The following is an 18,547-nucleotide window of genomic DNA, read 5'->3' as shown; positions in this document are numbered from 1 at the left end:
GGAAATGCTTGTGCTTGATGCTCAATCCTTCTTGTGCTCTATTTGAAACTGTGTCATGCCAAGCAAGAGACATGGAATGTGAATTCTTTGGGTGCATACTTTTCAGCTTTTCATGAGAAATCCGCATACATCCGTGCTCATTCATGAGTGAAACGTGCTCAACGTATAATATGTCATGCCTAGGAAAAGGGATCACATAAAGACGTTGACCAAAATACAGGAAACGATCACGAATGAAACATTCGAACAATGCGTGCTGACTAGTCATGCGAACACATAGTACTTCCTGTAGGGGTTCTTTGGACTAGGCTCGAGAGCCAAGATCGGTTTGTCGTGTTTGATTGAATCTACCTAGGGGGGGGGGGGGGTTGTGCTGTGGACCTCGACTCGAAAGCCAAGATCGATTGTTCGTGATTGATTGAATCTGCAATGAGGTTAGCTTCACTAGAAACAGTATCCACTAATACATCATCCTTGTGAACAATAACATCATCTTCAAATCATCATGCTTGTGAGAAATCACATCTTGATCATCATGCAAATCATTATGCTTGTGAGAAATCACATCTTGATCATCATGCTTGTCATTCTCATCCAAATCATCATGCTTATCATTATCATTCAAATCCTGTGTGTCATGCTTTGGAGACGAAGAGACTGAGAGAGTCTTCTTTTCCCGAATCTCTTGCATCTGTGCCTGCACTTGAGAAAAGAGTCACAACATCTCTTTCATGTGTCGGGCGTTCATGGCTTTTCTTGCTTTGTTCTCGCGATCCATTTCTGCTTTTCTTTCTGCGCATTCACGATCAAATTCTGCCATTCTTTCTGCTCTTCTTGCTTCGTGTTCTAACTTCCTGTCCATCATCATCATGTCGAAAGCCTCCATAGGAGTTAGTGCAATCCTTTGCGTAGATGGGGAAGGGGGAGGGTCGGAAAAACCTCCTGGTGGGGAAAATTCTTCTTCGCCTCTCTCAGGCTCGTCACCTCCAAGCGAAGTATCCATTCCGCTTCGAGTGATGACCATCCACTGAAGTCTTTGGTTCTTGTGGGTTCTAACTTCTTGTGGTTTTGGGTTCTTAAGTTCACAAGGAACTTGGGTTCTTGTGGGTCTTGGGTTCTTGAGGGTCTTGAGGTTCTTGGGGATCTTGAGGTTCTTGTTTCGCTTGCAATTTGTGTTAGAGAAGGATCTTCTCTTCACCCGAGCTCTTCTCTTTCCTGCGGGCGCACCCCTTGGCGGCCTTGCGCTCACACCAAGGTTGCTTCTTCCACCTCACGTCGATTGGCCGGCCGCTAAGTGCACAGTCCGCTCTCAATGAGTGAAAAGAGGCACAAGGGGAGGTTGGACAAGCCCTTCTTTCTTGGTTTTCTTGTAACTCTTCAAAAACACGATTAGGAATCGACACGCCCAGGAGGTCTTGGGTTACGTGCGACCGCAACAGGGAAATTTTTTTTTGTGGTTCTTGTGGTTCTTTCCTTGAGTGATACAGAACATTGCCAAAGCTCTGATACCAATGTAAGGTGCAATGGAATGAATGTTGAATTTTGCTCAAGATGAGTGCTCCGAACTGTGCTCAAGGTTCCTTGTTCTTAGGGAAGGGAGAGCTTTCCGTGCTTTAATGAGAGAGTGCAAGTGATCACAAACAAGTGAATAGATACTTTGTGTGAAGGTGCTGAGACTGAGAGATAGAGAGAGAAGAGAATATGATACCAGAGACGTAAAACCCTCCTCCAAGGAACCCACTCTCTATGGTGAGAGCGGTCTACTATTAATTGCACAAATCTCTACAATGCTTGGACTTGTCGACGATGTCGATAACGACGAGGATGACGATGACGATGACGAGACGGCTGGAATCTGAAAGTGCTAATGCCTGAAATTTGCAAATCTTTATCTGCTGAATTCTGACTCTATGTCGGTGACGATGTCAATGATGACGATGTGACGACAACACACTGAAAACGCAGATGCTGAAATCTGCGTTTTCCGGGCTGAATCTGCAAACTACGCGGGATCTGACCGTGCGGCGAGGATCTGCTACGGGAAGGTGAGATCTACGAGGTTTGGGGGGTTCTTCTGCGCGTTCTAAATGCTTGTGGGGATTCCGTCGTGAAGATCTGCAAAAATACTGAAGTGTCTTGCAGATGCAAAAACGCTAGGGCTGAAAATGGTCTTGCTGTGGAGAATCTGCTAACGTTGGGGCTTCTGCTTGGTCTACTGTCCGCCAGGGATCTGCAAGAGCAAAAACGCTGGCTGATCTGGTTAAAAACCGCCAGCTTTCTGCTGTGAAGCAAAATCGCTAGGGCATCTGGGGGTTCTTCTGAGAAGTTGCCTGTTGAGCAAGTGCTCCTGTTGCCTCTTCTGCCAGAAAGTGCTAGCGCTAGGTTTTTACTTACACAAACTTAGTAAATTTGCCCTACCTACTTTCCAACAAAAGTCACTTAAAAAAAATAATAAGTGAAAAATGTCAGAAATAGGGAAAATAGGTCTATGCATTGTAAGAATGCTACTGATGGGTTCTGACTGCAATATGATGATCATGCTATGTGCAATGAGAGGATATGCATCTATTTCAAGTGTCTGGACATGCACGGTCTGCGAACAGACCCACAAAAGTGCCAGATCACTTCCTATTCTATACTGACTTGACTGAACTGAACCCTGGTCATGCTGTATCTTGTCCACAGACACATAGGGTTGGATGTGTCACTTGACATCCCCACTTTAAGCATACATGGCATACATTTTTCCTTTCCTGTAATTTCTGCAAATCAAAACAAATTCCCGCTTTCTGCAACTGTCAATTCTGCAATTTCTGTGAGTTTTGCAAAATCTGAAAATTCTTTGGATTTCTGAATTTTGCTTGCAATTACAGTTTTCCTGCAGGGCTGAGAAAGCCATTTGAAACTTGTTTGGAAATAGACTCGTGTGGGAACCTGCACCTCCCGAGGGGGGGGGGGGGGGAGTGTTCAGGGTAGTAGGTTACGCGTGAAAAGAACGCTCAAGGGGTGGGCTGCAGGGGGCTGTAGGTTACGCGCGAGGGATGGGCTGCAGGTTACGTGCGAGAGAGAGAGACATACGGGGAGAACCCTAGCGCGACCTGCAAGCTGTCCTCTGTGACGCGTTGCCAACAGTAGCTCTTTGACGACGCCCTTGCTCAGCTCTCACAGCAATGCTTATCGAGAGAGAGCAGTAGAGACCTGCGTGCTGAGACCTGCGCGCTGAAGATGCTGCACGCACCTGTTTCTGCTCGCGAGCAGCAGAGACCTGCACGCTGAGGATGCTGCACACACTTGTTTCTGTTATGAGAGAGAGAGAGAGAGAGAGAGAGAGAGAGAGAGAGAGAGAGAGAGAGAGAGAGAGAGAGAGAGAGAGAGAGAGAGAGAGAGAGAGAAATGAAATGAAATGAAATGTTATATTAACGTCTTCAAAAGGCCAAAATGACCTATGAGACCAATCAGTTACAAAATAGTGAATCTAATACCATGTCTGGGTACAAAAGAACTAGAAAAGAACTAGAAGTGGAACAAAATACTACTACTACTACTACAATCTAAAACTACGTGGGTGTAGCAGCTGATACAATAGGTACCCGGTAAACTGGATGTAACAGTGTGTGAAACAAAGATGGAAGAAATGGTGAGGATCCATCCTCATCTGCACTCTGGATGTCGAGAGAGTATGGCTCGAATCTTCTGTTGTAGTCTCCGTCGATGCTGTGTAGCTCCTCTCCTCAGTCGCGGTCGTCTGTATCTCTGTAGCTCCAATGCTCGGTCGATGAGAGTGCCAGTAGTGGTCGAATGAGTGTGGGACGAGCTCTGCAGTGGTGGCTGCTCCTCTGGCTGTCCCATATCTAGTGAAAAGAAATCTGTAATGTGTCTCTGGGACTGCCTCTCTCTAGCTCTCCCCAGTAAAGTGTCTCTATACCTGTGTAACTCAAGTAGATATAGTCCAAGACATCTCTGATCCTCATAACTCATGACCCTAGATAGAGGACCAAAACCCTCTCTGAATAAGCAGTGGAAACGCCCCCGTATCTCATAGAACACTGTGCAATGACATATGTAGTGCAACTCTGTCTCTGGCTCTCTTTGGCATAATCGGCATATCCTGCTGTCTGCTGGTATCCCTCTGAATCTACCGGTCTCAATCTCGAGCTGATGTGAGGATGTGCGTATCTGACCAATGGCACAACGCAAACCATGAGACATATGTGTGTCCATGTAGTTGGGTCGAATCACAAACCCATCTCCTGTGAGGTGGAGAAGATGCTCTCTATAGAAAGCCATCTTCGTGCTCAACTCCTGATGCGGCTCTATCCATGTCCTCCTGGTGTCGAGCTGGATCAGGTCCTGACGAATGAGTCTAGTGATCTCCACCCGTGTAAGAGACAGCGAGGGTGCCTGAAGAGAATACTGGAAAGGGGGCAACCTGTCCATGGTGAAGCCATGCGTCTGAAACCATGAAGTCATCTGTGCATACCAGCATGAAGTGTCCCCCTGTAGAGCTAACTGTCTGGAAGACTCAAGGGCCAATCTAGCATATCTGTCTCTAGTAGTATCCCATAGGCTGTGCACAAAGGACACTGATCTGGTAAGCGCCTCAATCTCCATGGGGGGGGCAGCTAGCTCTGCTCGAATGATCGCGTGAGGTACGGAGGCCTTGGCTCTAATCAATCGGGAGATCATAGATACCAAGGGCAGCTGAGATGAGACGAATGTTATATTAATGTCTTCAAAAGGCCAAAATGACCTATGAGACTAAAAGGTTACATGCATGTGTGACTCTAGTACAATCTCTGGGTAATATAAAAATAAAAGTAAACGTGCGAACCTAGAGTGGGTAGGTATGTAAGCCTGCCCTGTATCCTTATCATCATCATTATCAGCATCACATAATACATCATCACATGAGGGCTAATGAGGTATACAATGGAGATAGTATACAATGGGTGATCATCCCATGAGCTCTCGCATGGGTCTTTGCAATATGGCCTGAATGTCCTCCATTGTCAGCTCTCTTGGGGGGGGGGGGGGGTGTTCGATGTTCAACGATGCTCCGTAGCCTTTGATGTAGACCTCGTGTATGATGTGAAGATCCCCACATCCTCGTGAGTGGCCAAGTTGGATGGCTCGATTAAGAAGGATGCCCCAACGAGGGTGTGACTGGTAACCTTCCAGAGTAGTCCCTTTGTAAAAAATAGTGATTTGCCTTTGTATGGATCATCTATGTGTAGGTCCTCTGCTTGTGAGTTTGAGTCTACGGATCTCCAACAAGAGAGACCTAAGCACCTCTAATCATAGTAGTCCATGATGCGGGATAAGGGGCCAAAGCCCTCTTTGAATAAGCAATGAAAACGCCTACGGATCTCGTAGTATGTTGTGCACTGACAGATGTAACACTCCTCTGTCTCTGGCTTCCTCTGACAAACTTGGCATAATCTTTCCTCGGGGGGGTATACCTTTGTATTGGCGAGTCTCTATCTCCAACTAGTGAGATGAGGTGCGTAGCTGACCAATAACACATCTAACACCTTGAGATAGGTGGGAGTCCATATACTTGGGACGTGAGATAAATCCATTGTTTATCGTGCAGAGAAGATGATCTTGATAAAAGCCATCTTCGTCCCCAACTCATGTGATAGAGACAACCAAGTCCTCCCAGTATCAAGATGGACGAGATCATGTCTGATAATCCTGCTCATCTTTGAATGTGTGAGGGTGAGGGATGGTGCATCCATTGAACATGGAAATGGGGACAGCTTGACCTTACTAAATCCATGTAGCTCAAACCAAGATGATATTTGTGCAAATCAATATGACGTATCACCCTCGCTAGCCAAGTGTTGCGGTGACTCTAGTCGTGCATATATGTCATGTGGGAGCTCCTATGTGCTATGAATGAAAGTTACTGATCTAGCAAGAGCCTCCACTACAAGCGGTGGTGCTTTTATCTTAGCTTTGATAATCTTATGTGGGATTGAGGGTTTTGCCCGGATTGGCCTGGAGATCATGGATACAAGTGGTCTCCATGGATCTCCATCCATCATATGTGCGCCCTTATCTCCTATGATGGTCCAGGCTAAGCCCCCATTTCTATACTCCATAAATCATGGTCGAAGTGACCAAAGTATCAAATAGCCACAACTTAGTGCGTGGCTGCGTTGCTCCTGAAATTGCACCGGTGAACATATCCTCGCTAGTCCTCCTAATGTTGCATATCCCCTTGTCAATCTCGCCTCTGAAGCATCTCTCATGGAAAAAGTAGCTCAGTTGAATACAACACCAACATATGTATTGGAGTCTACATACTCCACTATCTCTTGTCCATATGTATAGGTGCTGATCTCCTGACCCACTGTGCTATAGTATTGAATACCATCACCTTGGTTTTGCCAAGGTTGATGGAGAGCCCAGTATCATGTGCATAAGCATGTAATGCATCTAGATGTCTTTGAATATCGTCTGCAGAGTATGAAATAAGCACAATATCATCGGCATAAAGCAATAGAGATGTCCATGTACTTGATAATTGGTCTCCTCTGTCTCCTCTAGTCTCAATATAGTTGGAAATCTCATCCCAAACAAAGTCGGAATAAATGGGCGCTCATGCTTCACCCCGATAGTAGAGCGAATAGGCTTTGAAAGACCCTTTGCTGTCCGTACTCTCCCTATAATAGAGTGCCATGATACCTCATATAAGCTCGTGTGTTTTTCCCAAGTCATGTGGTCTCCGTATCAATCTGGCTCTTGGGACTGTGTCAAAGGCTTTGTGGAAATCCACAAAGCTACAATAAATCCTCCTCCCATGTGCTTTGTCCTCCTCAATGATTGCTCTAAGCGTGAAGATATAATCAAGTGTAGAGAATCCCCTCTTGAATCAAGCCTGCCCAAAGCTCATACACCCTCTCTCTGCCCGTGTGCTCTACTCATGCTCAAGTTTAGATGCATATAGCTTGGCCAATGAGTGGCCAATCATGTGTGAGAGAGAGAGAGAGAGAGAGAGAGAGAGAGAGAGAGAGAGAGAGAGAGAGAGAGAGAGAGAGAGAGAGAGAGAGAGAGAGAGAGATATGAAATGAAATGAAATGATATATTAACGTTTGCAAAAAGGCCAAAATGACCTATGAGACCAACAAGTTACAAACTGGTGATCTAGTACAAAGTCTGTGTGCTGAAAGAAAGACTAACATCTTGAACAAAATGTTGTAGTGAAAGTGAAAGTGGGGGAAAGACTAGAGACTCTCTAGTCAATACAAAGGTACAAAAGACTGAGGGGTGCAAGAAGCTTAAGCTACTAAGAAAGGGATAATCCTCCAGCTTAGAGTAAATCCAACATCGGTCGGTGTCGGATCTCCTCGATGTCCTCCATGGTCAAAAATAGACTGGGCATCATGTGTGGTGCGCAAAACAATCCGAATCCTCCTCTGTAATCTCCGTCTATTCGGGGATGCCCTCCTCTGTAATCGTGGACAACTGGATCTCCCTAGGTCCATTGCACGATCAATTAGTGTGCCTCTAGTGGAGGTGGGAACCGAACTCTGTTGCAGAACCTGTTTGTCTAGCTGTCTACTGTTAATGGCTGGCTTGAAATAGTCTGAAACCTGCCGTTGAGTCTTATCTCTATGGTCGCCTCAACAAGCACTCTCTATGTCTCCTCAGCTCAAGCAAGAATAGACCCAAGCATCTTTGATCCTGGTATCCCATCACTGTGGAAAGTGGTCCAAACCCTCCCTGAATAAGCAATGGAATCACCTGCGAATCTCATAATATGCGGATCAATGACATATTTAATGTAGCTCTATCTTTGGCTTCCTATGGCATATTCGACATACCCTGGCCTCAGTTGGAACTCCTCTATATCTACCAGTTTCAATCTCAATCTAGAGTGAGGATGTGCATATTTGGCCAATAGCACACCGCACCCCATATGATAACTGTGTATCCATATAGCTGGGCCTGACTGCAAAGCCATCTACCGTGAGTTGGAGAAAATGTTCTCTATAAAAAGCCATCTTCGTGCCCAACTCCTGAGTAGGCTCTATCCAAACCCTCCTAGTGTCCATCTGAATCAAGTCTTGGCGGCTAAGTCTAGTAATCTCTATCAGTGAGAGGGGGCCTCCAAAGAGTGTTGGAAGGAAGGCAATCTATCCATGCTAAAACCATGCATCTGGAACTAAGAAGTCATTTGTCCATACCAACAGGCCGTGTCTCCCTATAAGGACAACTATCGGGAAGACTCGAGCAAGCCGGGAATATTTGTTTTTGGGAAGGTCCTACAAGCTATGTATGGAAGAGACTGATCTAGTAAGTGTCTCAATCACCTCCGGAGCGGTAGCTAGCTCTGCTCTAATAATCTCCTGAGGTACTGAGGCCTTGGCTCTAACCATCCGGGAAATCATAGATACCAAGGGTCTCTCCATCCCTTTCCATCCATTAGTGCTGCTAGCTCTGCCGTAACAACCAACTGAGGGGCCCCAAATCTGCACCTCATACATCATAGCTGAGGTCACCAAAGTATCAAAAAGCCAAAGCTTGGTTCGAGGTTCCTGAAATTGAACCTGCGAACACATCCTCTCAAGTCTGCCCAAGGCTACATAGGCTCTGGTAGAGAGAGAGAGAGAGAGAGAGAGAGAGAGAGAGAGAGAGAGAGAGAGAGAGAGAGAAATATCAATGTCTCCTAGAGGCCAAAATGTGAAACGGGATGGGCACCACGTGCCAACAGAAAAGAAGAGGCTGAACAATGTAAGGTGCAACGGAATGAATGTTGAACTTTGCTCAAAATGAGTGCTCCGAATTGTGCTCAAGGGTTCCTTTTACGTAGGGAAGGGAGAGCCTTCCGTTCCTTTAGTGAGAGAGTGCAATGGACACAAACAAAGTGGTGAACACTGTGAATGAAGGTACTGAGACTGAGAGATAAGAGAGAAGAGAATATGACACCAGAAAGTTGTCAAACCCCCCTCCGAAGGCCCCACTCTCTATGGCGAGAGCGGTCTACTTAGGATTGCACAGATCTCTACAATGCTTGGACTTGCCGACGATGTCGACGACGATGAGGACGACTACGAGACGGGCTGAAATCTGCAAATCTTTATCTGCTGAATTCTGACTCTATGTCGGTGACAATGTCGATGACGACGACGCGCTGAAAGCGCAGATGCTGAAATCTGCGTTTTCGGGCTGAATCTGCAAACTTCGCGGGATCTGACCGTGCGGCGAGGATCTGTTGCGGGAAGGTGAGGTCTGCGAGGTTAAGTGCTGAAAACTGAAAACGCTGGTGCTTGTGTTGGTCCGTTGCGGTAGATCTGCAAAACGTTGAAATGCTTGGCAGATGCAAAACCGCTAGGGCTGAAAATCTGACTTGCGGTGGAAATCTGCTAACGCTAGGGCTGATCTGCTGTTGCTGTGCAAATCTGCTAATGCTAGGAGTCTTCTGCTTCTTGGTGTCGCGAGGAATCTGCAAGATCAAAAAAGTTGGCTGATTTGGTCCAAAAACGCTAGGTTGATGCTGAGTTGCAAAAACGCTAGGCCATGCTGTTGGGGGTCCTGTTGAGAAGGTGCCTGTTGAGCGGTGCTCTTGCTGCCTCTTCTGCCAGAAAGTGCTAGCTCTGGTTTGCTTATATATTATCTTAGCAAAATTGCCCTACCTAGTTCCCAACAAAAGTCACTTAAAAATAATAAGTGAAAAATGTCAAAAATAGGGAAAATAGGTCTATGCACTGAAAAAAATGCTACTGATGGGATCTGACTGGAACCTGACGGTCATGCTGTTTGCAACCAGAGGATATGCATCTAATCTAAGTGTCTGGACATGCACGGTCTGCGAACAGACTCACAAAAGTGCCAAATCACTTCCTATTCTAGACTGACTTGACTGAACTGAACCCTGGTCATGCTGTAGCTTGTCCACGGACACATAGGGTTGGATGTGTCACGCGACAAACAAACTTTTAAGCACTTCAAACATCTGAACTGAAAGAGAGAGACTTCACACGAGACACGGAATAGGGTGCATTGCCCCAAACTGTGGCGCCCCTTTTGGTATTTCTTTAAATTGCTTCAACAAGGTACAACTCGTGTGGCTCTGCTCAGGGAAAAAAATGGCAAAAATGGCAAAGATATGGCGCCCAACAAAAAGGCCTACAAGTAGCGGAGTGGACAAAAACTAGAAAAAAAAAACCTGATCATGCTTAGAATCTAGAAAAGCCTCACAAGAGCGTGCGTAGTGTCACCTTTTGGGCGCTAAAATGGTACCATTGTGGTCCAAATGTTATGCTTGCATTGAGGAAAATTAATGATATTACCTCATGGGTTGACATTACTTTCAAAGCATTCTCAAATCTTATGTCCCATTGGGTCTTGAGCTTTGAGTTCTTGCGCAGAACAATGGATTTGGCTTCCACTTGGACTGGTATTCATATGCGCATGCTCGGAAATGCCTTGTGTGTGAGTTTTTGTAGGGTGTGGTACCATCGTGTACTTGTGGGGGAACATCCTCTAGTCATAGACTCATGAATGGGGATTATCCATACCGACGTTGCATAAAGCCCTTTTGATCATTTTGAGAATTTTGACAAGTGGCAAGTATAAAATAATAGACTTATAAGAAAATCTTCGAGTTTGAGCTTTTATGGAATTTTTGGGGGCTGAAAAGTCTGTTTTTGCAGCATTTTTTTGCACTTCGAAGCTTTCCATAGCCATACCTTGGGGGAGCCTGTTTTCAGCATCCTACACTATTTATCTACATATACAAAGCTGTTTTTCATCAAAACAGTCCATTATATTGTTGAATTCTCTGTGTTTCAGCACTTTGCAATTTTAGCCATCTCTCTTAGATGGAGATCATGTGGAAGCTACCTCCTCAATCTATGTCAATAATGGAAGCATAGTTTTTCCACGTCGGACGCACGTGGGTATGGAAGTACAAATAAGTACAGATCAGACTACCGGGAAATTCCACACGCCAGATAGCCTACTACATAGGATACTTAAAAGCCTACATACTACACCATGTTTAAAACTTTGAACACAAACACAATACTTTAGAAATTACTAATTAGAATTTAGAGACTAGCTTGGTGCTCAATTTGCACACGGTACACCAATCAGTCAATGACCATCATCATTCATAACTTGTTAGTAGCCCAACTCGCGCGGCCAAAAAGTTGCAGGGCGAAAAGTTTTTGTCCCAAAATTCAATGCCCGTTGGTTGGCCGTACGGAATAAGTTTTCGTACGCATCCGTACTCGGACCCATACGGAAGTACGGCTGGCCATCCGTACGTGTGTGAAAAAAACTATGAATGGAAGAGTTTCATTGCGAAGAGTTGTATCGGAATTGAGGATTTCAGCCATTCAACGACTTCATTGCAAAGGCTTCGTTCAATTCACTGTAGGCATTCTCTTGTCCTGCGTGCTTGTGAAGATTGTGGCTTCTTTTTTGGAAGACAATTGCAAGCAAATGGAGGAGAATGTGGGCACTTGAGCGAGTAGATAGAAGGAACAAGCGGCTTGGAGAATCGACATCGACATTCACTTGTTTGTAATGCTTAATTTTTCACTTGCATCGGTATGGAGGTTTGGCATTGTACTGCCCATGATACTGTGTACAGTTCTCCCATAAATAAAGGAAATTTTTGAGGGAGGAGCCAACCATTCCGGCTCATTGTGTGCCTTGTTTCATTTCAGCTTTGTCTTTGAAGTATACAAATGTTTGTCCTCTTAGTGTCTAACCCGGTAACACAACACAAGAAGCTCTCACTCACAAGATCTAGATGGGAAAACCAAGGAGATGACCTCCATAACTGTTGAACACTCTCCCCCCCCCAAGGCCTCTCAATGAGGTGTCGTCATTTGTCTTTTTTGCTCTCTTTTTTGTTTGTTGTAATACGCAAGCTTATGTCGTTTATGTTGTTTGTCACGAGGACGTGGCAGTTATTAACCATGTCACAGAGATGTGGCAACTGCTAACCTTGGTTGTTGGTTTCTTTCCAATGGGGTTTATTTTATTTGTTTTGAGACCCTCTTTTTGAAGTAGCAAACGGTCGGACATTGTATGGCCAATGTGAACGGTAGATTCACCTGCAGACGGGAAGTGGTCGGCACTGGAATTCGTATGGTAAGAGGATGTCTAGGCTCAGAGCAAGATCATATAGGTTCCCCCGTCGCACTTAGCAAGTTGGTGGATACTAGGAAGTGAACTCAATTAAGGCGTAAAGTCAAGGTGGGACTACCAACAAAAAGTATCCGACAGTTGGGCCACATTGCATTTTTGGATGCGGTCCCAATGAGGATAGATGGTCAGAAGACCAGTGGGAGCCCAACGGAAGCATCTCCTAAAATTTAGGGAACTGCTATTTTGGGCCGTGAAATGTGTTCGCGTCATTACCTCCGGTATGACTAGGGGAACACTTTATAACTCTGCCGCGAAGTCAATTGACGCGTCGGTTGGGATATTTTTAAGCGGCGAACCCGAAACGGAAAAATGCTTGAAAATGCGCCAAGTGTCACATTTTGGTGAACTCTCCTCTTGCAGAAAAATGGGCGCTGATTTTTATGCTGGGAGAGGCCTCATTTGCAACCTGTCACAGGTTAAGAGCTATGGAGTGCTTTCTTTCCCTCTCATGTACAGTGTGGTGCTAGGAGTGATGCCCTGCACACTACACACTGCTCTCTCTCTCCCCTACGTGCAGTTATGTGATGCCCCACAAGAGGGCTACTCATTTGACTGATGTACAGTTGTGTGGGTTCATGCTTTTGTGCTGAGGCAAGAGCCTCCTTGAGCAGGAACAGGGGTAGCTAACTGCTACTCCAAAGCAGGCACTGGTGAGGGTCATAACCTCACCGTACAGGTGCAAAATCAGCGCTGTGTATGCGCTGTAAATTCACTGTTTTTCAGCCGTACGGACGCCAGGATCATTGGGAATCGTGCCCCACTGGCAAAGGACAGTTAGGGGACTGTTTGGGGCTGAAAACAGGGCAAAAACCAGTAAATACAGCGTGCTGAATTTACTGTTTTTGGACAGGAATCAGAGGGTATACGACAGTGCAAGCGAGTTCCAGCAGGGGAATTGGTTTCGCGCAAGTTTTGGGGTTGTTATGCTGCCGAAATTTGGCCAAATCAAATGGTATCTAGGTGGATACACGTGAAGGATTCCCAGGACCTTACCTTGTAATTTACCCTCCTAAAGAATAAAGAAATACCGAAAGGGGCGCCAATTTTGGGGCCTACAGGTTGTCGGCGTCTGCTCGGAGCATTCTAGCTTCCGAGCCGTGTGTGTGTTTAAGTGTTAACTCCCGTTACAGGTCTCCTTTGCAAAGTGCTCTGTGTGTGTGTATAAAGTAAAGAATTTCGGGTGAAAGCCAACGCCTACCGCCCTACGGGCCGGTTTCATTGTTTCTATGTTTGTGCATGTATTGTATTTTCTCTGCTTCTGATTTTTTCTCTTTGTCTGCTCTGCTTTGTGCCATGTGGCGGATTGCTTGTGCCTGTGTGCGTGAGGTCTTGCTTGTGTGCATGTGTTGGGTGTGTGTGTGTGCGCTTGTTAGCTGTGTGTTTTTTTCAGTTTCTTCCTCTTCTATTTGGAACCTTCTAGGGTGCTATGGAGGTGGTGGCGGTCGTCCGATATTTCTCTCTGAGAGTCTTGTCTTGCTTTGTTGTTGATGTTTATGCCGGCTTCCTCTCCATCAACTTGTCCTGGTCTTGAAGAAATTTATGCGAGTTTCAACGGAATGTTAACTTAGTTGCTGATGCTGTTGGTTATGTTGTCTTGTGGATGATGCCCACGAGTCTAACTTGCTCTTTCGTTTTAAGGTGAATCAGGGCTCTTCCTGGATTCATATAAGTACGTATATGGGTATTTTTCACCATATAAAGTGTGGCCATGGGATGCTTTTTTGGTCGAGACTAAGCACTGATTGCTTAGTGATATGTAAGGTCTCCATAGAAAGCCTCATCCTGGCAATGTCAATATCAATGGAACCATTGGCAAAAATTCCCAAGCTGCCCCAAAATATCTGCAACCGTGCACTTTCGAGTTTGTGTTTGTGTGCACGCGTGCATGTGCCCCCAGCCTGGATGTCATTCTTTTGTTCTAGGAGGAACCCAGCTAGAACACAAACGGATGAAAGGAAATGTCTTCCAAATGGAATCTATCACAAAGAGACTTAAGGACCTGGTACGTAAGTATGAGGGCAAAACTGAGGAACCGTGGGCACGGTGAAAGACCTACTGAAGCTTGCCTCATAATAAATAGCCCATATAGGTTAGGTAGAGTACAATTGATGTTGAAGTGTTCAATCTCGTTCAAGGTTTTTTTTCTATTACATGCTACCGTTTTTGCATCTGTTGAAATAGAGAAGGCATGAAACAGATTATTGGTGAAGATCATCTACATCCTTAACTACTTGTTTGTCTGCTTATAACTTTTGACAACTTTATGGCTGCAGCATACGTTTTTTTGGGATTTGTACAATAGCTGGAATTGGTGTTTTACTGCCTGTAAATTATTTTCAAGGAGCTGTGGACATCACTACCATTGGAAGTGATGCACTCGACAAGTTTTCTATCTCAAATGTTTCAGATGGTTCAAACAGGTATATTAAGCATCACAATAACTGTCTCTTTTTTCTCAAAATGTTCATGTCATCCAAGCAGTTGTCAATAACGGTTTGTAGCTGTAGAACTTGGTTCAAATCATGCTTTTTGGAGACTTTCAGATAGCCTCTTGGCAGTTGCAACGTTTAACCAAACCTCTGTCACCACAGCTGACTGAGGAGACTGAGCTATGTTCCCCCCCCCCCCCCCCCCCCCCCCCCCCCCCCCCCCCCCCCCCCCCCCACCCCCCCCAAAACCACCACCACACACACACACGCACACACAAAAACGGAAAGAAAAAAGTAGGCGGGCTTTATGTGTAGTTCTTCTTTTCTCTCTAGCTTTGCAGCTATAGGAATATCCATTCCATGTGTAAGCCTTTCTCCACATCAGTGTTTTTATGTCCTTGAGAAGTTGCAGTTTTCTGTTTCATGCCTCTCAATTGAAAATTCATGAGGTAGATACCAAGTTTATCATTCACGAAGCTAAAGATTACAGGTCCTGTTCCTCTTGAGCAAGAAAGCCTGAAAAGTAGCAGAAAGAATGTGTCACAGTTGAAGCAGTGCGGGTTTTAAGACTTAACTTGGCTTTGCTTATTATAATCTCATGAGAAAACGGTATATAACATTTATAGGAGATACTGGTGTTTTCACGCAAGCCCTGTATAACTTATCTTGCTGAAAGAGAACTACCATTTCTTGAAAAAATAGTGGGTCTTCTTTGATAGCATTAATAACACAGAATCCACCAAGCACTTTTTTTTTCGATCACAATTGCTGTTCTAATAAAATTTTTTGAGCTCATAGAATTTACCTTGTTGCAGGCTTTGGGTTCACTTCAGTATCCTCTACTGTATCTCATTTCTTGCATATGGGTTATTGTATATGGTATACTCTCTATCTCTCTCTCTCTCTCTCCCCCCCCCCCCCCCACGCGTGCGCGCCCCCACCAAAAGGGCACTTTGCTCATCATTGTATTAATTCTTTCTACTTAATGGTTCTTTTAGTGCTAGCCTCTAGGCTTCATTATGGCTGAGTAAGCACTCCACAGCTAGAGTGATGATAGAAAATAAGCACTTAAATAGTCTTTCACAAACAATCTTTTGTGCTTGTCTAACTTTCAAAGCTTGTGTATGAAGGAGTATGTCTATATCACGAGAAAGAGGATAGCATTTTTAAAAACTAGGCGGCCGCAATTGGACCAGTTCACCGTACTTGTTCGTGCGATTCCGAAAGCCAAAGAGAAGAGCTTCAGTGAGCAAGTGGAAGAGTTTTTTAGTTCTTATCATCCATACACTTACTTGCTCCATCAAATTGTTTTAAATGACAAGAAAGTACAAAAGATGCTGGTATGTTATCCATTGATGTTTTTATGTGGCAAAAGAATTGTCATTAGATAAGTTTTCCTTTTCCATAGTGTGTGGCTGTTAAGGGTGGAGTTCACTAGTGATTTTTTCTTCTATTGTTTTTATTCATTAAAAATCCGTGGGGATTTTCACCCCAGAATCACCTTGTGATTGCCTTAAGGCTTGTGGAACATGTTTGTGCAAGCCCCCCCCTTTTTTTTTCGTGTGTGAGAGAGAGAGAGAGAGAGAGAGAGAGAGAGAGAGAGAGAGAGAGAGAGAGAGAGAGAGAGAGAGAGAGAGAGAGAGAATGTAGGGAGGACCTGCACGTTCTGCAAACTGGGAATCCAGCGCGCCCTTCTGCTCTGAGTGTCCTGCACGCTCTGCGTGTTGAGTGCCCACAGTGCCCTGAGCTTTCTCTCCGCAGCAGTCTTCATTTCGAGCACTTTCAGCAGCCTGCGCAGATTACTGTTCTCGTCCTAGGCTGGTGTCTTGCTGTGAAGTGCGTGTGTGCGTGTGTGTGTGTGTGTGTGGTCGTCTTCAGCGCTGTGGTTCTGCCCTGCATAGCCAGCTTCAAATCACTGTGCAGGTCTGACAGGGGATGTGAACTTGTTTTCAGTTTGGCAGGTGATGCTATCAGGGTGATCAGAAGTTTGGTATTGTCTCAAGCTCGAAAGTGTAAAGGGCAGTGCTCAGTTGATGTACCGGAGTTGTGGTTTTGCATGTATTATTTTGCAAAATCTGTACAGAGCTTTGTTTTCTAGACTGTTGGTTTTGTTTGGTGAGGATTTCTGATTTATGTTCGATTTTCTGTACGTCTTTAAGCGTCGGAAAGCAATGGAACCCACGTTGGAGGCCGCTTCCAAGATCAAAGCATGCCTGTATGAGGATTTTGAGGAGGCTCGACAGGCATGGAATGGTCAGGCGCCTGCTTGAGGTGCGTATTCCGGTACTGGACCTCATGGACTTGGTTGCGCAGTATGCTATGAATGTAGTTATCTTGTTTTTCCCAGGGAAAATGCCTACTGCGCAGGATGTCGGGCAATGGGTTGATTTTCTCCTTAAAAGACAAGCTGTTCGTGGTGTCTATTTCGGGGCGCGTGGATTTTTTGAAGTTTTACTCGCAAGTATGGAAGCTAGAAATCTTTTGCATGAGATGTCTCCCCTCTTTTTTAATACGCAAATGACGCATGTTCTCCCATGGACACTCACTAGAGATGACCAGAGTCTTATTTGTCACAAATGCCCGATGTGGGTGGAAATTGTTGATTTTCCTCGCACGTGGAGACATTTTTTGCCTTTGTTGGCTGCGCAGCTTGGTAAGGTCATTTGTCCCCCAAAATTGGATGCGATTACAAACAGGTTTTGCATTCTCTGGGACATTGACAAGCTTACCCCTGAAGGAATTATGGTTGATTCAGGAGATCCATGGGTAGGCAAGCGTCCCTTTAAACTTAAATGGGGTAAATTTGCGAATTCATGCTTTCGATGTGGCAAATTTGGCCATATGCAATCCGAATGTCCATAGCCAATCTTGCAACCCCCTCCTTCCGCTGTTCCTTCATCCACCTATATCCCTGTAGGAAAACCCACTTGCGAAGTCAAGCAGAGTAGAGCCTCTACTGCTAAGGTTGCCTCGAATGTGGACAAAGGGAAAGGCAAGGCACATCAACTCACTGATCCTGGGAATGGGGCTGCTGCAAAAGGCAAAAACGTTGGACCCGTTGATGTCAATTCATGGGTGGTGCCTAAAAAATAAGTGAAGATTCGTACACCACTTTCTTCTCGTAATTACGTTCCTTCTGTTAATGCCAACACCACTTTCTTCTCGTAATTACGTTCCTTCTGTTAATGCCAACAAGAATACATTGTTTAAGCAACTTCCATGTAATGACAATTGCACGCTGATTGATGCATGGGACAAAGCGCACTCTTACAAAGACGTACTCCTTGGTGAGACTTCCACTTTGCTTGTGAACCTTGTGGACACGTTTCCTGCTTTGACTCAGAGGCCGGGTCCTCGTATGGATGTAGTGGATGGAGATGTGTCTATGGGCACCTCCACTTGATCACCATGTTTCTTGCCTCTTGTTACATATGTTTTCGAATGCAAAGTCACATTAAATGCATCTCATACAACGAGCGGGGTTTATGTAACCTGGACAAATGGCGTTTGACCTTACACTATGTACATACATGTAGAGCAGACATAGTTTGTAAGGTGCAGCGGAATGAATGTTTGCGCTTTGCTCAAGATGAGTGCTCCGAACTGTGCTCAAGGTTCCCTTTGCTCTTATGGAAGGTAGAGCCTTCTGTTCTTAATGAGAGAATGCTATGATCACAAACAAAGTGAATGGGTGCAAGTGTATGAGACTGAGAGATAGAGAGAGAAGAGAGATACGACACTAGAGACATTGTAAAACCTTCCTCCGAAGGCCCCACTCTCGTCGGCGAGAGTGGTCTAACTTATGATTGCACAAACTGGTACAAACTGAATGCATGGGACTGATGCAAGTCTAGGCTATGTCGGCGATGACGACGGGGATGACGACATCGATACTAGGGCTGAAATCTGCAATCCTTTATCTGCTGTCCAAAAACGCTATGGGCTGAAAT

At 45.1% G+C, this 18,547-nt stretch overlaps 1 protein-coding gene across 1 annotated transcript in view; it reads left to right on the top strand.

The window, feature by feature from the left end:
* Positions 1-18,547, top strand: part of LOC147440242 (hyperosmolality-gated Ca2+ permeable channel 2.3-like) — an 87,959-nt gene that overhangs the window by 25,200 nt on the left and 44,212 nt on the right. The window contains exons 2-4 of the mRNA XM_086530030.1: positions 14,442-14,588; positions 15,413-15,476; positions 15,728-15,937. Coding sequence (XP_086386156.1) covers positions 14,442-14,588; positions 15,413-15,476; positions 15,728-15,937 — 421 coding nt within the window. The remainder of the gene's footprint in view (positions 1-14,441; positions 14,589-15,412; positions 15,477-15,727; positions 15,938-18,547) is intronic.

Source organism: Adiantum capillus-veneris, chromosome 15, assembly GCF_014529385.1.
Source record: "Adiantum capillus-veneris isolate H3 chromosome 15, ASM1452938v2, whole genome shotgun sequence".
NCBI classification, from domain to species: Eukaryota; Viridiplantae; Streptophyta; class Polypodiopsida; order Polypodiales; family Pteridaceae; genus Adiantum; species Adiantum capillus-veneris.
This window is presented reverse-complemented; position numbering and strand designations above follow the sequence as displayed.